Source organism: Mycteria americana, chromosome 7 (assembly GCF_035582795.1).
Source record: "Mycteria americana isolate JAX WOST 10 ecotype Jacksonville Zoo and Gardens chromosome 7, USCA_MyAme_1.0, whole genome shotgun sequence".
In the NCBI taxonomy this organism is placed as follows: Eukaryota; Metazoa; Chordata; class Aves; order Ciconiiformes; family Ciconiidae; genus Mycteria; species Mycteria americana.
The window spans coordinates 20,373,861-20,396,761 of NC_134371.1; the positions used below are offsets into that span (position 1 = coordinate 20,373,861).

General features: G+C 39.8%; 1 protein-coding gene across 1 annotated transcript in view; it reads right to left on the reverse strand.

Annotated features, from left to right (window-relative positions):
• NYAP2 (neuronal tyrosine-phosphorylated phosphoinositide-3-kinase adaptor 2) overlaps window positions 1–22,901 on the reverse strand; it is a 141,430-nt gene that overhangs the window by 77,231 nt on the left and 41,298 nt on the right. The window contains exon 2 of the mRNA XM_075509109.1: window positions 2,782–3,080. Coding sequence (XP_075365224.1) covers window positions 2,782–3,080 — 299 coding nt within the window. The remainder of the gene's footprint in view (window positions 1–2,781; window positions 3,081–22,901) is intronic.

Sequence of the window (22,901 nt, forward strand, 5' to 3'; positions counted from 1 at the left end):
ATATAAACATTCCTATGCTAGCCAGATGCTGACTGTGAAAATTCGTTCATCAAAACAAACATGTTACCTTGAAGTGCACAGGTGATAACAAAGCCTCTCCTGCTGACAGCAAAGCATTTTAGAAATCCAGCCTGTTCATCCAAACACCATATTGTACCACCCTTGAGCATATCTCAGACTTTAAAATTTGACTGCTTACTTCAAAAAAACACCTACAATCTGATCTTACTTTCTATGTATCAAAGTCTTTGGTGAAACCCCTATAAGTTTGGCACCTATAAAACCAGACATATACAAACAGGGCAGATATTCTGTACACGCGACAATGACGGTATGGTTAAAGGGTTCTGTCAATTCAAAATCTCCAGGAACTTCTTTATGGTAGTCTAAAAGTGCCCATTGCTGCACTACATATAAACCAGCAGAATTAATCTTATACAGGTCATATGTTAAGTATCACAGAGATTCTCAGTATTCCATGAAGGCATTTAGTCATACTAAAAGGTAGCATTTAGGTATTACCTTTTACACTAGTGATGGAGTATTACTCATTCACCTGTTCTTTCCAGAGATCTTGCTGTGAATATTCAGCTCTTGATTATACTAATGAATCTGAGGCGCTCTGCAATACTTGGTGCTATGGTGTAGTACTACCATTGTCATACAGATTATCCACAGTGAACACTGCTGCAATACCACGCATGCCACTCATAACGACCATGTAATGGGATAGATCAAGCTCAACCGGCGCAGAGTGGGAGGAGGCAAAGTGGTACCTGGCCTTGGAAACAGAAGTGTCAATCAATTTCAAACTTTGAAATCTGTCAGAAGGGACATGACTACATATTACATCCTCGGTGTCAAATATCAGATGGTAGGAGGAGATGAGGGAAAGGAAGCAAAATTTTGAGAACCTTCCATAATAATAATGCTGAAGAAGATCTAGTTTCATGAGGACACAGACTGCTTAAGGAGTCTGCCATAACTTCTGTGAGATTGGTAAAATACTTGGATGTATTTCAATTATCACTATCATTATTGTTATTGCTACTTTAAGGCTGTCAAAGTCCCTTGCTTCTCAATAAATGAGGAAGAGGGCTGGGGGATAGATGTAAAACAGACCTCATTCCTAATCATCCTAGAGATAATGCCAAGGTCAGCCATACCGAAGAGCACAACATACTGTGTGACTCAATGCACACTTGCAGGAATATTTATTAAACAAGTTAGAAAACATTAGAGCCTATTCTACTGCTCTCTCTGCAAAACAAACTTCATTTAGCCTTGGTAATTCTGGTTATGCAGACTCAGGAAGAAAGAATGCTAATGTATATTAAAGAATTATAAAAATATTTTAAAATACAATATTTTTTAAAAGAACTTTTAAGCAACTTAAGGGCTCCTGCCTTTCACCTGAGAGTGTATCAGTCCAAGAAGTTTGTGCCATGCATTCTCTTTTTGTATTAAATGAAAGACTTGAAAGACTTTCTGGTATGAGATTTTGAATCTGCCTGTGGCAGAAATCTGAATGGTTTCTATGTAGGCTTTGGTCCAGTAAAATTGTGGAAAACTGCTTTTATTAAGGGCAGCTACTTAATGCTTGGATTTGTCATCTTAGTCTATTCAGTGGAGTTGATGTAATGGTCACTGTAAAGGACAAGCTACGGAAGTAATGGTAAATGTCATATGCAAAATAACTACCAACAACAGCATAAATAAGTCTACAGTTTTGTTCAGTGTTTGTGTTCAACCTCACAATCGTAGATATACGTGCCACCAGTTGAATTTTAAATTCCTTTGCATCTTTGTTATCACTGATGACTTTGTAAAATGTCATCAGTGCTTAAGATTTGCTTAAAAGGGGTTGTAGCATGAATGTAACTAGTATTTCTGGCCACAACAAGCAAAAGGGATACACACTAAGAGCACAACATACTGCATGGGATGTCAAAACTGGTATGTAACATAGCAGTGGGAAAGACCAGCACTGATCAAAACCAATCGTCCCTAAGGGTTCCTTCTTACAGTTCACACTGTGAAGCAGACTCATCCTGATCTCTCCTAGCAGGGAGTACAGCTGGTCCTACTGCTGCACAAAATGCATTTTCAGCATGGAAGAAAGGAAGGAGAAGATCCCTATAGCATTAGCTCATCTTTAGTAGTTCAGAGTAAGGAAGTGATATCCTTATTCTACAAATTTGTTTATTTTCTTCTGAATGCTGCACTGGCTGAAATGTAACTGGGAGGAATGGGAAGAGAAAATGTAGACTCATATGCAAATGGAAGCTTTGGGCAATACATTATATCATCTCGAGTACAATTTTAACTGTTGGATGATATTTCCTTTCTATAGAGTTTCAGGGCCACGCAGTATTCTTTTTAATAATTTCTGTCCTTCACTTCATTGTTGAGGAGGACCCTTTCCAAAGCTGTGGTTTGCACAGTGCTAGTGATATGGGGAGTGGTCCTTGGCTGGCATGCAGATAACATTGTCCTACATGCCATCTGATAGCAATCTCTTTTTCCCTTCATTTTGAATAAATTCAACTCATTTCCCAGTATCTAACCAGGCCATATAAGTGGTGCGGTTCTGAGAAATGTCAAAGATTGGCAATTACCCACTGGTACAAAACTTGGAGAACAGTGATCTAGGATACCTGTGCTGGCACTGTTACACAGATGGGGAAACATACTGGTAGTTCTTAAATGCAAGATTATCAACTGGATAATCTTAACACTGGGTCACCAAGAACCTTTTTTCCAAAGAATTATAGTATTTACCTTCAGTCCTGTCCGGTAGTTTCCCGCTTTTAGTTGTTGTTCCAGTGTTGACTGTTTCAGATGAGGTGCTTAGTTTGGTGTTGGGGTCTCGCTTAGGTTTTGGAGGTGGCTGCTTACGAGAGCTGCTACTTTCATCATCGGTTCCTCCAACAGAATGAAGAGACTGGGATCTCACGGTAAAGCCACTGGAGCAAGGATGTGGCAGTCTGTCCTGAGGAGCAGGCATTGTCATAAATCCCATGCGGAAATGTTTCCCCACGTAGCTTCCTTCATTTCCTCTCACTACTTCTCCACCTATGCTGTAAGAGAAAATATGCATGTAAGTAAATGATCACTTTTGCCTGAACTGTACCTGGAACCAGGGTGTCAGTTCTGCCTGTGATGAGCAGATTGTACTTTTGAATTTGGTTTGGTTTGGCTCTTTTCTTTTCTTAAAACAAGATGACTACTAGAATAGAGTAGTCTATTTTTCAACAGAAGTTGCCAACAACTGAAACGTAGCTATACCGCTATGCACTCACTCAAAATTTACAAGAAGATGGAGAAAAGCTTTTGTTCAGGTTTCATAGCATTGTGACTAGAAATTGTCTATAGAACAAATTTCAAACATCAGAAGTCAGAACTGAGTTTTCAGGAAGACAAGAGACTGCAAGTAGGGGAAAGAATACTGCTTTAGAAATGCAACATCGTGTATTGATCCTCACTCCCCTGCACTCATCTTTGACTACAGGCACTCACATACCTTGGGAAACAAGGCTCTTGGGGTCCAATCAATCATTTCCCTTCAGATTAAAGAATGGTAAGAGAAAGAAATGCTCTAAAAATTACTTGGATATAGGAAACTGAACATTAATATCTCATCAAATCCACGTGAAGCTGCAACATGAGCAGCATCAGACTAATAAGATACAAGCATAAGATATGAAAAGGCAACGGGCTGTGGGACACCAGGAAGAAAATAACCTGCAACCATTCAGAAACACAGGTATAGAAGAAGGAAAGCTCAGCTGACACAAGTGCTGTCATACCAAGTACTACATTGTACTGTGGATGGCAGGACTGAGAACCTGGTATTATTCCTGCTATACTCATGCAGGCTTATCAGTTCTGAAAAACAGCTCTTACTGATGCTTATACTGTAAACCTACAGCACACTTCAATTAAGGCAATTCAGTGACTATGCAAAAAAACTCAGCAACACACACAGGTCAACATGGGCCTGTTTGCAAGGAGGTTTGAAATGGTACCACTGCGAGCACATAAAAATGTCAGTTTGAGAACTGTGAAGTCCTGGAAAGCCCTAATTACCTCCTGTTTCCCCTTCACACAGAGTGACGCTCTAAGCAGGGTCAGTCTGCTCCTCTGTAAGTTTTCTGTTTGATGTTGCCTTGGGCTGGTGCAATTTATTTGGTGCTGGAACACATTTCCTTCTTTAAAAGACAAGAACGTTTCTCAACAGTTCATGTGAAGAGTGAGTAAGGTCACTTCATTCCCTCATACTGTCCCCATCTTCATTGGAGGTAATACACAAGCTGTATCTGATTGTCCTAAAGGCATCAGATTAGCACTGTGCAATGCACAACTTTGTGCACGATAATGCAGAACCTTTGTTTGCTTACTACTGTCCTTGCATTTTTGTTTAATTTCCACTAGTGGAGAGGTCCACTTTCCAAATTGGTAACAACTGAACAGGTCTAACTAAACATGTGCCACTCTCCAGGGGCACTGACACCTACCCGCACATGTACACACACGTGCACACATGCGTGCCATGCATATGCACACACTGGTCCATGTTCATAACCAAGTTATTACCAAATCCTAATTGGCATCAATTCCAGAGGGATTTGCAGCCAGAAGGATCAAGAGGTAGAACTCATTAATTTGAAGATTAATAAAAAACCTGTAGCTAATTTAAATGATTAACTATGCCTCTACTAATCTTTCATAAATTGTTCTGAAAATAATATAATCCTCTGACGCTGGACTACAAAAAGGGCCTGTCACATTATTTAAAGAAGATTACTATCCAAACACGCTGAAGAACGCAGGTGGGGAGTGTGCTTCCTTCCTTAAGTCCATTGGATAAATCACATTTAGCAAACAAAATTTCAGTTCACCCTGTCTCTGACATTAAAATTCTTATCAGGTTACACTATTTAATTAGTGCATTTACTTCACTGCTGCATGGAGGTGTTTAAGCCACACGCTATAGGGTAGATTTGGTTCTGGATGGACTTGCACAAATTCCACTGAGGTGACAGGTTTCACCCTTTTCCTAAGAATACACAGAACGGCGTTTATACGAAGAATGTTTTTTTGCCAAACTGCTGCATCTTGTATGCCAGGAATAGAAACTTTCAAAATATAAGTCCAGCGTCTAAATGCACCATCTCATTAAACAATTAAATCATGTCCTTTTTTTCCCTTCCCTTCCCTTCCCATAATTTTTTCATTCTTTACTGAATTCCCTTCAACATCACTGACAAAAACCGGTCTCACCTGCTTCCTACACTTACTCCAGAATAAGCAGCCTATAGCCAGGTCAGAGAAAGGTTGCAGGTACGTATGGGAACGGACCTGTTCTGCTTCATGGCTGAAGTAGATCTGGTCTTGCTTTTCTACATCCCAAGCTGCAAGTCCCAAGCTGAAGAAGACTAGCCTCTAATTCTTGGTCCTGGACCCTGGTCATCGACCAGGATCACAAAAGGCGTAGGTTTGTTACTCATGCTGGTAGCGATTCCTGAGCGTTGGGCAGCAGGTGTTTCCTAGCATAGCTTGACTAGTAAGCGCAAGCGTAACATTGGGTGGAGTGCCAAGTTCACATCTCACTAATACAGACTGAAATCCTCTGTGGTGCAAAGAGAAAGGAGTCACTCCAGACTCATACCCAGAGCACAAGTACAAAAGCAGGACGGCAGATTGCAAACGTGGCGTCCCCTGCCCTCAGGCAGCAGCATGCTGAAGCTCCATTTGGACTTGTGCAAGGCAGCTTTGCAATGCACAGTGCTGCTGATGTTACGTCATGAAACCAGACAGAATTAAAGGATTTATTTATATACTTCTCCTGCTTTCATTATATACTCCTCCTGCTTGCAACCACAGGAGTTGGCTGGGGCTGGTGTATGTCCCACTACAGCACAACAGGCCCAGAAAGATTTATAAGCACCTTGCTGCATAAATGACTACAGAGACAGCGAGGGAAAATAATTGTGTAGATCTCACTCCATTATTTCTGACAGGAAAGAGCCTGTGCTCCTCATTGTACTGATAATGAGTTCTATCTCATTTCAAAACTGTATTATGTGAGTTGCTGCAAGTATTACACAGTTTATTAATATATATGGAAATACAGATTTGGATTATTCCTCTGGGAAGTTTCAATTTGAACTTGGCCAGGTTCAACGGCTTCTCTGACAAAGAATTATGTACAGCGTTCAAATAACCGTTAAAAATGCAAGACATTTGTCTACAAAGAGAGACATGAATTATATAATAACAAAATTAATCGTATGATCACTCACGTTACACACTTACAGCAAAGCTGACTTAGTGCTGAAAATGCACTTTGATGTTTGCCTAGGTCTAGTGACTGATGCTGCAGTAGATGGAAAAAAGGGCAGTGCAGTGAGGTTGACTCCAGACACCCTCAAGAAGAGTGTTCCGAAGCAGCTCTCCTTTCAAAAACATGTTACAGGCTTCTCCAAAGCCTACCTAACAAGTCCGATGTAGACCATCGAGTGCTGTCAGATTCCATGCTCCCTCCTTGGGTGCACTGGAAGGTAAGCAAGCATCCCATCCATCTCCCTCTTCCACACAGCACTGGAACTGAATCATTACAACAAATACCAAAACGGTGGAATCTGCCTTAAATCAGTAATAGTGGATTTCAGCTTTCATTTCTAAAATACGAACAAGAGCTCCAACTGATGGATCTGATGAGTCTTGTTATACCTCCAACACAGGTTTTATCTGTCAGCTGAGATTTCTGAGGTCAGAACTGGGTTAGCATAAAACCATACTGACCTTGCTGTTCCTACCTGCGGTATCAGCCTGCCTGCACATAAGCTGTAATCATCACAGTCCTGGACACATTACAGCTCAGCTTATTGTGCTCTGCCTGCTCTATTCTATCAAGTAGATACTGGAGCATTGACCAAACTGCAGCATGGAATAACTGAAATGTCTACATATTTGAATAACTACAGAGGGGAAAGTCTTTTATATTACTCATTTTATTACGCGTCACAAGAGGGCAAGTTATAGAGGAAGGCTAAACATTAAAAATGAACACAGAAAATACTCTAAATGCAAGGTCACAGGCAAGGTCATTTCCACCTTGCTTTGCCATGAGTCATAACGTTCCTATTGACTAGGAATATATTTTCAAGTTGTTAAGTTAGAAAACTAAGAAAAAGAACTTCTCATCACATTGCTGAAAAATACATGGCAGAGAAAAAGTGTCCAGAGACTGCCTGCCTCAATCGGTGTGGTCTTTTTAATTGGCATTGTTCCTACTTAGCATTGCAAATAACAGTTTTAATTTGCTGTGAAGTTTCATTACTTGGGCCAGGCAGAAATTTAATTAATTCCTGGAAAACAAATTAATAGTTGTGTGAAAAACTTTTGTTTTACTTGGTGTTACTGCTTTAACTATAAACAATGTGGAATATTAAATTCCTCAGTGCAGTTGTAAAGAGTAGGAGCATTCTTGGGAATATCTAAGTCCCATAAAGTCAGAATACCCTAGAGCTACATTTTCTTCCCAGCCATCTATCTACCCTCGTTCTTGGTATTCATCCAGAAATTCTCTTATCAGTTCAGACTTACCACGGATTAGTTTCATGCCTCAGGCACCAAGAACCACTTGGTAGCTCTCCTCATCTTTGTACAGTTTCTATTTTTCTTCTTGTGCTCCTTTACATGACATTTTCTGACTTTTTATCCACAAGTTCAAAAGGGGTACTACACCTGATTATGAGAATTGACCTCCTAAGCAGGGGGAAAGGGAATGTAGTCTGCTGGTGACGTGGCATCTTTGAAGGTATTTTCCCATTTCTTTGCTGTGATACACCCCAGTCTGGGACCACAGCAGGTCCCCATCCTTCTCTGAGTGTTGAAATACCAGGCAACCAAGAGAAGCCATTTCAAGAGCAGCTGCTCACTCCTCTTGTGCTTGAGGAAGACTCAGTCACAGATACGGGTTTGTTAGCTGGCAGAAACTGAGCTGGGAGTCTCTGCAGGCTCCTCTGCCAAAGTGGGGAGAACTATGAATTATAGGGCAAACAACGCACGTGGATGGCCAGGCCTCTTCCCTCCGGGGAGCTGCAAGCCCATGCAGTGCTACCCCCCCATGACATGCATCTAATCCATCAGGGAAGCCGTCTGAGTTAGAGACTGAAGAAAAGACAAGTCACAAAAAATTGACTGTGATGACGTAGGAAGATTTTTGTAAGTCCATCATAAAAATGACTAATCATCAGCAAAAATACAAAAGAAATAAAAATACTTAACTCAAGGATTGTATATGAGCTGGCTTGACTGAGCAAACAGCAGTTCATCCCTTCGTGTATCTACCTTTTTTGGGTTAAGAGAATAGCTACTGTTATTTTAACCACTTCCTTAGTCTTACAGCAATGAACACCCAGCTCCTCTGCTCATATCAAATGTTCTGAGTATAAAGGGCTGAAATGGCTTTGAAATGTCTATTTCCCATCAGAATAAATTATACACACATATACTAAGGATGACACATTTTACTTTGTATCTGAGAAGCACTTTCAAGATTAGCATAAATTATATTTGTAAATTAGAGGTTGGATGCCAAAAAACAGACGATATACTATTTTTATCCCCCTAAACATGATTTCAGCAGACCATGAAATGTAATACTGAAGAAAGAAGGGTAGGATCACAATCATGGATTCAGGAAATGCACCGTAAGTATGGTTTTACACAGATCTACACCATTTGTATTATAGAAATTAAACATACAAACAAATTACATACATTTCTTTTCTATTTTTTTTAAATCACACTTCAGAGGTCCCCCTCCTTATTCCCAAGGAATATACATACATAATTTTTTTCTGCATTACTTTGCTGATCCAAATGACTCACAATGATCTCACATCAAGATCCAGAGAATACTACTACCATCCGTTTAGATACAGGCTAAAGTGTAAATGAATCATGACAAAGGTCAAATTTAGAGTCATTTTGCGCACCTGGAGGACTATCTAAAGCAAGCAACTGGCATGTCAGTGCACATCAAACATCCTACCTCTGCCATATGCCTCTGCTTTTGAGGTATGCGATCAGGTGCTGCTTAAGAAGTCAGGCCTCTCAGGACACAGAATACATTACTGCTATAAAATAAAATTTATTCTTTTATCACACCTGTCAAACCCACAGGCCCAGGGTTTGATCCTGAAAACATGCAATGAGCTGACACTCCCTCTTTGTGTCCCTGCATTATTGCACTGGAATAACGAGAAAGCCTTGCAGAAATTGCTTGTCGCTTGTGAATCTGTTCTAAGTAGTACCACTTGCAGACATGTGCCCACGTAGTCTGACACTAGATTATTTCTAGGAAATTGTTTCTTCAAGCCAACCTATACATGTAACAGACCCTTAACGGCACTCTGCTGCTGTTGAGAGTCTGGCTCCTGCCATCCACGACAGGACTAAATCTTGCACACAGAAGACACTCCAGATCAAACTCAACCACCAAGTGTTGTGCCTACACTGTAAGATTAACTGAGTCCGTGGTGAGCAACCAAAAGGCAGCTGTAATTCCTATGCAGTGCGCAATGGATGATAAAAGCAAAACTAACCAAGACTGTCCACAGCAGATTTTCCATAAAATGCCAGATAACCTAACTTCAAACGATGATCTCCTGTGCTCCACAGTCAACTATTTTTATAATGCAAAAGGTTGAAAATGCTAGCAATAGTTGGGCTTTTGGGAAAAAAAAAATCAAAATCAAAACAAACCCAAAACAAACCCAAAACACTTGATAAGAAACATTGATAAATAAAAACTATGTATGCCATTTTTACAACAAATCTAACATAAACTAGACAGCTTGGAAAGGAGTAACTGAGGAGCAAGGACCTTTCTGATCCACAGAGAGCTTAACAAAAGTGTATTTCATGAGTTTGAACAGAAGTGCAGGTACTACTTCTCATTTCCGCTGGCATTCCTTCTGTCGTTAGTAGGCTGCCTCCTAAACTGGAGACTAACAAAGAGTACACTGGGCTGAACATCCACGATGGCCTGACATTGCTTTCCTCAGAGAACCAAACTTGCTAATGTATCTGGAGCACAGGGTCTCCAGCGCTCCAGCCCCACGTACGACTGATGACTAACTGATGCATATGGAAAGGTTTGTAAGTTGTGAATACAGAGGACACTTAACAGGCAGGAGTGAAAAGCGCTCTGCTTTTATATGAATACAGATATTTTTAATTTTGCATGGGAGATGCACAGCTAAAAGCCAGTAAATGAAAGCTCATATGTTCAGAGTCACCTAGAATTAGACATCAACCATATGCAATGTTTAAACTGAGTGCAAATGCATGTTCACGTTAATGGAGTGGGGTTTTGCATCCTGTCAAAAACGGGTGGAGCTAGAACAAGGCTGTATTTTTGTCACATTCAGTGGAAAACCACATGGCACAGGCTCCACTCCGCCTGAGCAACTGTGGCTAAGTAAATATTTCAATGAGATATGGGAATAAATTAACATATAAAATGATTTTTGTGGATTTTTGTAATAAAATGTTTCTTTGGTTTTGAGTGGAAGAGTTGTAATGGAAGGAAAATCTGTGAAAAGTAAAAAAGCCTTTTCATGGATCAGACGCTGAGAAAATTTTAAACCTGGACAAACGAATGAAATGTGCCGACACTCTAAGAACAGCGATTTGTAAACCAAGTGCACTGTGCCTACCGCGATATTACACTGTGTCTAACCTTTCCAGATTCAGGCTTATTTCAAACAGTGATTGTACAGATGCTCTTCTGAGTCCCTTGAGCAAACATGACTCTACTTTCCTTTGAAAATCCAAGCTCAAATACAAGGAAATTAATGTTTTAAATAAATGCTTCCTATGGCCTCCAGCCCCAAAGAGAAAGGAGTTCGATCCTTACCTGGCAGTGAACAGGAAGAACAACATTTCTTTTTGGAGGAAAACCCCTCACAAATTTCACTTCAGCATGATCCATAGAAAAACATATAGATTTTTTTTGTTCAACTAGTGACCTGAAACTCCAGTTATTCACATAATTCTTCTGATAATATTGTCATTCATAACTCTCAGTTCAAAACATATTTCCTGGGCTGGCTTGTCTCTCTGTTTTCTTTTATAAATGTCATGTGAGTAGGTAAGAAAGGGAGAGGCACTGCCTGGCGTACAGAGCCTGGGAGGAGGTCTCAGTAGCACAGTCATAGTAGGGATGCGACAGGGATGCAGGCTTCACTGAAGGGACAGTTTTATGCAAATGCTTGTCTTTTGGCAGCTCACCACCCCAGATCTGTCATATTCACATAGGGTGATTTTGCTTCCAGACATCTCAGCACATGGCAAAACTCAGGGATTTGCATTCTCTTGAACAGGCATATCTCCAAATATGCCAGGTACAATTTTACGTACTGCTTTCATAGATATTCAGGGTCAGTTTGTAAAGTTGCTAAAAAATCATCTGCACATTAGCAATTTAAATGGGACTAAATCCATTTTAATCTACAAATTGTATTTTTAAATTTTTATTTAAGGGGAATGCACAGTGCAAGTTCCTACAAAACAGCACAAGGCTTACTCGGGTATTTTCCCCACTTACAATGTTTCTGTGTGCTGAACTAGTCTTCGCAGAGGAAACAAAAAAATTTAACTTACTGCAGCTTACCCCACCCTAACGACATGAATGCTCTGCTGGATACATCACCTTACTGTCACAGGTGCTGGAACCCATAGAAATCTTCACCAGAAAATCCTTTTTTGCACTGAAACAGCCCTGCTGGTGTCCATTGCCTTGACTTTACAGCTAGCATTACTAACCTTGTGCTATTAAGCATACATATTACCATCTCTCTGTTCCTTCTGATTTATGCAGGGAAGGTTTCAGTTCATTTGTCGATCACCACTTTGTGATTTAACTGGACAGCATGAATATGTGTCTGTGCCTTGCAAAAGGAAACAAAGACTCCAAAACCTAAGTGAAACATTTTTCACAGGTGCAATAAACCCAGAGAACAGGAAAGGGAATCACTCCACACAGATGTGTACACTGGTCTCTCTCTCTCCTTCTTCCCTGGACAGTCTCAATCTGGTAAATAAAACTATATGAAATCCTGTACATCAGTATTGACAGGTCCCAGCATCAAAGCCTGGAGAGGCTTGTTCACTAAGATACAAAGTTGCTTTGAAAATCTCTCTGCTTATATCACTTTTTTATCCATAGCAAAGTGACCATTATTGCCACAACAGAATATTAATGATGTGCTTCACACCTAAATTTAGAAATAATAATATAAAACAACTCTTTGCCTATCTTGATGGATGTCAGTTTCTTACCCAGGGTTGTCAGAAGCTGGTTATTTGTTCAGAGAAATAAATAAAAAAGGACATTATATTTTCAGAAACACATTTGATTTAATATTGCATGTCAGAGTGTGTGAAAAAGCAAGTGTAATGGGCATATAGGTGGTTAAGACTTAGTGATTTCAGTCAGGACGCTGAAAGAGGCTAGCCAGCAAAAGTATAGCTTGTCCCTGAACCAATTCAGAGTGTCCCTGAACCAATTCCATACTTAGGTTTTCCAATACGTTCATTGCATGTGCATGCATTCCCATCAAGGTGAATTGTCCAAACGCAGACTACAGAAATTCTTTTCTCCTCTGTACCCATGCACAGAGCTAATGGGCCAGATTTAGTAACTGTAGCAGACTATTAAAAGGTCTCTACATATATGGGAATTTAACACTAGAGACAACTGGCTACAATAAAAGCTGCCAATAAACTGCCAAATCTGCCAAAAAATTCAGCACAAGCCGATTTTCATCACTCAGAACTACTTTTGCAAATGAGGATGTTCAGTTAATTATTAGGGTTTTGTCACCGCTGTGTTGTGGGTTTTTTTCTTGCAGGGGTAGCTTTTTGCCAAATAGTTGAGCAAAAACTATGTCCAACAAGCTCTGACACTGAAGGAAGGTAGTACTTAAATGGTCCTTTAGTCACATATACTTAGATTGCCCAAAGGATCATCACCACAGCCTATGAAGCTGCAGTGAAATGAAATTTTGCTAAAGCAACAGTAAATATGTTTGCCAAGCTGTGAAAAATCTGTGTGAGGAATTTTTAGGGAGTTAAAACATTAAAACAAAGAGCAAACACCCTTGTAACCTGCATTCAATGGTATAATGGTAAATTAAGTGGGGAACGTACTGGTTTAGTTCCCTGCATGAGAGGTGATCAGCTCAGTGCAGTTCATACTAAAAGTGTGTAAACTCCCTTTATGCCTCAGGTAACTCTTCGGAGCTGTCATTCATTGAGTAGCATGTTCAAAGTATCTGAGCTTGCAAGAAATAGTGCTTTCTGCACATTGAGGTGGTGAGCTATGGCGATCAGGGTTACACAAAGTCTGGACCTCATTTTACAAAAAGATAACAAACCAAAAATAATGTGTCGTTGCTTTTCTTTGCACTAAGAATTACTATTAAAACCTGCAAAGCTGCTGGTAGTAAATTTTAGTGTATGTACATTTCTAGGTCACTTAAGCCCCTTTGAAAAGCCTTCTATCTAGAAACCTTAACTCTGACATAGTATGAACTGGTTTTCCATCTCCCAATGCTACATTGCAGGCAGCAATCTACTTTAAAACAACTTAAGCCAGCAAGGGGTTCAGAGACAATTTGTATGTATGCACCAAGCACTGCAGCCCAAATCAGCTAGTCTGCAGACTAGGCAGCACAAAAGGATATCTGTGTGTCTCTAGTAAACCACAGCAATTCAACTCTGCTTTTTTTTTTTAAACAAGAAAATACTGTTGTTCTCTGCTCCAGAACACGTGATGCCCCTTTCCCTGCCCTGCTGCCCAGTGCCCCACAGGACACAGAAGCCTGCTGCTGTGTGCTTACTGCACTGGCTGCCCCAGGATTTCAAGTTTTGTAATGCAAGACCCCCAAAAAATTCCTTCAAGATGGTCTCACAATAAAAACCTTAAACCAGAGCAGCCTCAACTCAAACATTTTGGGCCATTATGTATAGTACTGGATCAGGCAGGCTTTCAAGTCCTACAGATTGCTTATGGCAACATATTTTTTAATAGGTACTGTCACCCACTTACTTACTAAATGCAATAAAGGGCTACTGAGTTCTAGGAAGGATGAACTGCACTGGACTTCACACACACACACTTCTGTGAGTTTGCCTGGGAAATGGTTTTCTAGGCTACCTAGAATGGCATGCAGAAGTGTTAACATTTCTGGTGATGACCAGCTCGTTATTCTGGTCTCTAGATTCTCTTTGTATTTTATTTTTCACTCAGTAAGAAGTGAAAGATAACAATTGTTAAATAAAGCCTATCAGCACCTAGTTATTTAGCCAGTGGATGCATTGCTTTACAACAAAAGCAGATGATTAGAGGTAAGAAAAGATAGAAGAAGCACAATTACATTATTGTAGCTCTGAAAAAGTGCCTTCTAGGATCCATGTGGAGGTAAAGGGTAAACCCAGCATATTTCCCATTGGGTGTTTTGAGTTATATGGTTACCTGTGGTCATGTTTTCAAGTTTTGCTTTATATCCACAAGTAACAACACACTCTTAAAATGAGAGCCAAGGCTCTTTTGTAATCCTGCTGTTGGATTCTGGAAGGCAAAACTGAACACAATCTAAGGATTGTGAGACACTAGAGAAAAAACTTGGGAAGTAAAAACTATGGAGTTTTGCAGATGTTTGAGTGATCCAAGCTGAAGATTTTAATCCACCCTCAGATATGAAAAGGGAGTTCATACTTCACAGGTGTATCCAGTAAAATCTTTAGTATAGCTTTGATTCAAGACCCAGATCAACTTCCAGAGGGCTTATGAAAGAATAGTGTCAAGGAAAGGAAGTATCTCCCAGGGGAGCGATTCCCTATTGTGAAGGTGACAAAACTGGGTTATCTATCTAATCTATAGGTGGATCTATAATTCTTGAAATGCAGATAAAAATAAATGCAAATTATAATATTTCATAATACATGTGAGTTATGCATATGCTTATTAATCTGTGTTTATTGCCCTTCAAGCTGAATAGAGAAGCAATTAGATCCCTTTTTAGCAGTAGTAGTATGGGGCATGTAGATATATAACTTTGATTTACAGAGTGTGACAGGCAATCAATGTGCGTCAGAGAAAGCCCTCATCAGCAAAGAGACATGTTAAAGCCACATTTGAATTTTCTTTTTTAGGACTGAACAGATGAGTGTTTCCTTCATGTTCTGAACACAATGGGATTGGGAAATAACCTGAATTTCAGGCTCGGAGCAAATGAATTGCTTCAAATTAGAGGAAAATGAACAGCACTAATTTTATTCTTCACTTTCAGCAGAATTGAGTAGTGCATGCCAGAAAAAAGGAAAGCCAGACACACCCCTCAGTCTGTTATTAGACCTTTCCACTTGCACACACCACAAATAGTATAGGAATGACAGCTAGAAATCAACTGGTTTCCTACATTTTTCACTGTCATGACATAAACATTAAATTTGGCTGATGAACTGAAAAGAAAAAAGAAAGTCTATGGATTTTTTTTTTAAATGATTAAACAAAACAGGAATACAGCCAGGAAATGAAAGACTGAATTCCTGTATTAATACTGATGTACAATGAGAACAGTTAAAGACCCCATTTAAAAGACATTGATATTACTTCCACAAAAGGTTTACATCAGTTGTCAGAATATGAACCAACTACCTATTTCAGCTGGGAAATATCTGATTGCAAAGTCATGAAGCTATCAAAGAGGCAGGCTTGTAGGAAGCAAACATTTAAACTGATCAAATCAGTAGCATCTTGCTTTTGAGACCAGAGGGTCAAATTCAACATAATGTCTCAAGTTTGAAAAAAAAAAAAAAAAAAAAAAAACAAAAACAAAAACCACTACGAAACTGAGAAACTTGAGCAGGACTACATTCCCCAGTCCCCTCTGTCCCATTATTACAGACAGTCACATCACATCCTTTGTCAAAGCCAGGCTTGGACCCTTCTCACTAATACTTTGTATGCTTTGTCAGGACTACAGGGTTAGAGCTGGGTATCAAAAACCAGTTCTGTCTTCTATGGAAATAAACAAATGTCAAGTTTTTTTCTTACAAGTCAAGTCACTCAGTGTGACTACAGTGCACATGAATGGCTGGACAAATGACTAAGGCTGTCCCTGGAGAGGAGCACTCTGTGCTCTGCTGCATCTTGTGGCTCAGCAAGGAGGAGTGCGAGTCAGACGGGTCTCCTGAGTCACTTGGTCACCTCAGGGCTGTTCCTCCGTCCTGCCTTTTAACTGCAAAGTGCAAGGTAATTGAGAGACGAAGCAGGGACTAAATCATCTACAAAACAAAGTACTTGAGATCCAAGCTCCCCAAAATTTCCTTTAGAGACAGAGTTATACACACACGTATACCTCCCACACATACAATTTACACATCTTATGCAGAAAGCTTCAGTCTCAGCAAATGCCATTTTCCAATGACAATGCTCCAACACGTAATTTAATAATTCCATTGGTATTCTTTGGGAGTAATGACTATTGTTGATCCTTCTTGTTTTGCTGCATTTTCTATTTTTTTGCTAGCTTCCGTTCCTAATGTGTTTTTTATTATTATTCTGGTCCTTGCCAAGTCTGTCCATTACCTGCTCATTAGAACTTCTGTGGCAGAAAATGTTCCTGCAAGAAACTAATTCTAGTACCTTTCAATTTATTTTCAGGCTGAGTGAGTCTATAAACTCAGATTATTATTAAGGCGAGCTTGCAGTGATGTGTTCAATAGACTCTGAATCTTGTTGTATTAAGGTAAAGGGAAATTCATCTATATAGTATATATAGTATAAAGTTTTAACTTTATACTTGGAAGGCTGAACAAAAAATAACTAATTATAGACCCTCGAAGAAGCTTGCCTCTACTAGGGTTTAAAGTGTCTAGCAGGTCAATGGGCAAAACAACTTAGGTTTTTTGTTAGACATACAAGAAGGATATATGGCAACTAGCAATACAAGCTTGTTCTGATGACTCTTTTACAATGGAAACCCACCTTGGAATTCTCCAAAGCAACTTTAAAATTTCCAAGAGCAGGCGTACACCTGCTCTTAGTTAATATTGCTAATAGAACCACTGAGTAGCTCAGTGAGTTGAACCTACAGCAAGGTCCAGCAACACAGAGTTTTTAAATGTAATTTGAGGGCTGAGTTCCCTACAGAATGATTGTAGAGTTCTTATTCCACTGCAGTTATGACTATAAAATATTAGCAAAGTTAAGTAAATTACAAGAGATTACATGAGAAAGGCCTTCCACCAGTTAACAGCTGGGCCTCCAAGCTATCCAAAAGAGGCCTTACTACTTGTCTCCACTTTTTAAAAAAATTATATTAAAGTTATTTACTAACACTTATACTAAAAAAAAAAAAAAAAGAAAAAAGGAACAAAACTCTGAGATTTTAAATAATCATAGCTAAAAGGTTTACAGCACGCACATTTTCTTTCCCCAATATATTATTAAAAACAGCAGCAAAAATTGACTGATTTTGCAAGGGCAGGAGAAAATTAAGCAATGTCTCATCTACGACTTCCAACTAAATTTTAAGCACTCTGAGGCTTTTAATATAAATGGCAATTTTATTGCTGGCATTAGAGATGTAGTCATCCTGATCTCCAAAAATGCCTACCACTTTCTGGGCAGTTCTGTGAAATGTGCGTGCATTATTAACCACAGGACAGGTCATCTCAGACACAGAGCAATTACATGGCTGTTGCAGAACTGTGCGTTCTCTTTGGGTACCAAACTTCAAAGCCACAGGCCAACCGAGGCTCGGGATTGAGAGGAGCAGACAAAGCCACCGGCCAGCACCCCTGCTGGAACAAGGTGGCCTCAACACCCTCTTTCCCCTTCCCCTGCATTTATTTTATCTACACCGCCTCCTGAGGCGGGAACGGTGGGCGTGTGTCCAGCAGGCAGTACCATGACAGCCAGCCTTGGCCCCCAGCAGGCTCCCCAAGACCCGTACCAGCTCAGAAGCATCTTGTCAGACTAGCAAGCCTGTGCAGAGGGAGCCTGGCTCTACCCCAGTCATGCCTTAATGAGAAGATCATCTGCCTTACTACAAAAGACTGGGTACTTACTACACTGCCTTACTACAAAAGACTGGTACAAAAGACTGCCTTACTACAAAATACAATAAAACTGGGTATTTAGGACTCATACTATCATGAGGGGGAAAACTGCTACTAAATATTAGTTTATCACTAGGTATCCAACCAATTTCACAGAAGACTAGCAGCATCTCGTTAGGTTTAGGAACATAAACTGTCTCTGTTCAGTCCATTTATAATGCAGCAGGAAACCTAAAGATTCACAAGGACTTCCTGGAGAGAAACATCCACTGCTCCCTTTCTCATTTCTCTCAGCCTTTGATTTTAGTCTCATCTTTTCACAGTCCTTTCTTCTCCTTTCTCTATGCTCCCTGTACTGCAGGACCACCAGTCACCCTGTGCACTCCATGTTATACACGGGGGAAACTTTTGTGCAAACCTCCAGCATCACCACAGCTGTAGCCAGCTGTATGCCTGTGCTTCTCACAACATTTTACAACAGTTGATCTTAATCTAGGGACAAGGGGAAAGGAGAGCATGAGAAGCACTGGGGAAAGCAGGGGTCATCCCTGAGTCTACGCAGATAGATGCAGTTTGTTTTGACAAAGAGGAGCTAGGCCTACAGATGGAGCTGCATGGCAGGAGGATGGCAAGGACTTCAGAAGACCCACTGAGAAAGTGGGGTCCAGTCCGTACAGCTGTCTTTTATACTTACGTAGTTTCATAGACTTACAGTACCTGAGCATCTCCTAATCATTTACTTATCTCTGTGGGATAACTGCTACTGCCCCATTTCAAAGGTTGGAAGATGATGCAGAACATACAGCCAAGCAAAAACCTGAATCCCCGTCCCTTAATTCCCAGGCTGCAATCTCAAACACAGAACCACTCTTCCTCTCTGTCATGCTTCTGCTTTTCTCTATGTGGTTAGAATTTCACCTCTGAAATACACAACAAATACTGGTCTGAATGCAGTGCACCATACCAGAACACAGCCCCAGAGCCTTCAGAGAGGTGCGCATCGCAAGCCATCATGGATCACTTTAATTCAGGAAGAAGCTGTTGACACTATGAAGACCCCCCAAATCCCTCTCTTTTAACACCACTGAGAATGGCAGTCTCTCAGGAGAAGGCCAAGCCTTTGGCCTGAGAGCACACAAGGGGTTTGCAGTGAGGCCTCAGACCTGGAAAGCAAGGGCAAAACGTGCTTTTGGCTTATCTACAGCTGTCATTTCATTCTTTCCCATGTTGCTTTCCAAAGTTCCCCAGCACACTGGCAGGAGAAGCAAAAGTCTGATGATATGTAAAATACAAGACATATACAAAAAGGATAAAATAAAATACCTCATGTTGCCAATATGATACAGCCCTTGGCCAGCGACCTGTGAATGGGTTTGACTATTTGGGCAAGCTGCTCATAACAAAAGACATGACAGACAGAAATGCAAGGGTGTGTCCAGTAAACACGGTGAAGTGCCAAGGCTAAGGGGACCAGTAACAACTGGAGAAAAGTTAGGGGCAAATTATTTTGCCTTTCAGAAGGCAGATAAGCAGGAAGAAGAGGAAGATGAGGAAGATGAGAAAGAAAGGGGGAAGTCCTGCCCTGAGCATGCTAAGATGGTTCATGGATGGATGCATATTTGCTGCACTGCAGATACATTTACACATAATAAACCTGAATTCATTAATATTAAATATTTACGCTCAGCTTGTAACTGGTCCAAAAAAGCAATTATGATACATCATGTTGATGGAGAGTATAAAGCCATTAAAACTTGGATCACTCACACAATATACTGTGTCAATGCACAGTTAACAATAACATCCCTAGTACAGTACATTTAAATGGGGACAGTCCAATGCTTTCTAATAAAGCAATGCAAAATCTATGTTTTGCTGTGACACATATCCTGCAATGAGATCCCTTTAACTGAAGATATGCTGCAGTGAAATCCATGAATATGATTGCAGTTGCCCATTAAATTTAGCATAGTTTATCTGGTAAACTCAGAGGGAAATCTTGGGACTGTACTTTGGTTGTAACATTTTCCCAGCAGCCTAACATGTCATTTGTGGAGGACTTAAAACATAGAGATGAGCTGGTAGCAGCAGCACCTTTAGCGTCGTGATGGCAGGTGAAGATAAGCCATACGAGGAGAGACTGCAGTGCCCATCCTCAGCCTATTTCCAGTCCATTTGAATCTCTTTGAGAAAGGAATAAACAATACTAATTCCTTGGTTGGAAATGAAAAGCGGAGCTGTCAGAAGTCAGACCTCAAGATGTGACAGTCACATTCAGTTCTCTTCTCTCGTTCACAAATAACAGTCTTAACAGGTTAACAATGTGGTCTTTTAAAAAGCAACATGCTCCCTGCAGAAGATATTGTCCATAGAAGTGCTACTGGTTATGGCTTCCAGCTCTTATAACCCACCGGCCTTGGAATCAAAGACTGGTGAAGTGGAGATAGTAAAAGTTTTGAAATTACCAATAGTTTCTTTAAAAATATGTGCCTAAAACACAGTCCAAATACACTGCAGGGAAATTGAAATACAAGCTGGTGACAGACAGAGGTTTTAGGGGAAGTAGCTGTCCAGTTTGGCACTGGGAATACATTACTACAACAATATGACCTACACAAGTCACGGGCATCCCCTCGTTCCATTTACTCTTCTCTTTGGATAACCCTGTATATAAACACATGGTGCCACTGGTAAAACATCAGCTGCCAAGATAAATGGTGAAAGACATAGTATTAAATCAGCCATTTCCAGGGCCCAGATCCAAAGACACTAATCCTTTCATGAGGATTCAAACTGGCAATGTTCCATATAGGAGGACATTTGTTCTCTCTCTGGACTGGATATAAAACCCATCTGTTGAAGAGAGCAAACTCTCTTCTACTCTCAACTCCATTACTGAGTAAAGGCATAAAACCATGTTTGCCTTCTGTGTGTCTCCAGAATCACCAAAGTGACCACGAGTACAATGACAATCCGATGACACTATTTGAGCAGATGTTATAATGCTCAGGTCCAACTCAGATATAAGATTTTGCACTGTATTTCATAAAGCCCATTGATGGTACAGGAGCATGCAACACATTTGACTTACACCAGAATCAAATATACTTACCTACTGTGTTTTGATACAAGCCCACCTTTGCACATGACTTGATGAGATCCTTGAATTCACAAACAAATCCAAAGTTTGCATTTAGATATGCTGACATGGCTCTCATTGCTGGCACAGCAATGGTATACTTCAAAATTTCCCTTTGTTTGGAGTAGGGAAATCATGCCAGTGCTTTAGATACCATCTCATGTAACTGCTGAGTTTTTTGTGGTGACCTTCATTCCCTCACAAAATTCTCATCTACAGCAAGCAACTTTCCAAAAACAAAAATTGCCATTTTGATATAGAAAGATGATCTGATGATTTAAGTTGAACGACATGTAAAATGAGTTGGAACTACTTCATAAGATTCAGTCTATGATCATTTCCTTGAATTCCAGTTTTGCCATTTTGTTTATTCTTGAGGCTGAGCCTGAGAACTTATATCCATGCTCAGATCAAATTGTATGTTGCTACTTTGGGCAACCACACATGGTAAATGTCATTGTATATATAAATCAATAAAGATGTCTTATGTATTTATCTGCTTGGTTCCTATGCACCAGGATGTTTACAAGATGGCCAAAGGCAAATAAATCATTATTTTCTGTGGTAGGAATAGAAGTCTGATCATTAACTTGGACATTCTATTTTACCCTAAAAACATGGGATAGGAGTGTGATACTATCACTGAGAATAAACAAGAAGTGGGAGTAATTCAATGATTCAAACAAAAATCCCAGTTCCAATTTACTTAGATATAGAAGGCCCAGGGAAGTATTAAATGAAATATTAAAATTAACGTCTACATTCTCTCTCAGGTAATTTATTTAATTACTATAAAGAAATTCCTCCAATTCTGTATTGGCCATCTTATGCAATAAATGAAGAATCTCATCCTGTAGACTCCTCTATATATATAAGCGGAGTATTTTCAAGGCCAGGTCTTTTCTACTAGTATGTGTTTATGCATCTTATACTGTGTGAAATATGGTTCAGGCAATTCAGTCTGAAAATCAGTTCATTTTTGCTATATGTACTTGACATGTTGAGATAGAAAGTTTTTGGATAACAACTATGTTTTAAACATAGTTTTCTGTAGCTTAAAAATAAAACCAAGACTTGATAAGCTGTGTTTTGGCAACTTCTAAGAAGAAAACTACTTTCTAGAAGCATGATATAAAATATTACTTAGCAGAAACCATTAAGCAGCTGTCTATTTTCCCAATGCTTTATAAAGCACTTTTGTGCGTAATACATAAAAATAAGTACTTAGTATTAACATCATGCATTGGTAGTACCCATGGTCCTAGGATTTGGTATAAAAAGCATCAAAATCCACAACCCTTATGACTTTATATTCATCAGTTTCTGCTCAGAGAAGAGTCATGGAAATATGTTAGAAGAATGTTCTTTACTCTTTTTTCCAAGCCAAGTAATCCCTGTCTTTTCAGTTTTTCCTCATGTTGCTGTCTAGCTGGAGTTACCTTGTCAACAAAGTGTCATAATATTTCTTCAAAGTACTTAAAAATACTTTCTAAATGTGTTCTTTCAGGATAGATTAAAGCACAATAAGCCATTCCAGTCCCTTGGAAAAATTATAAGTAGCTTAAACCTGCCTAAATATTGATTTAACTGCTAGAATAAAATAACTCTTTTGGGT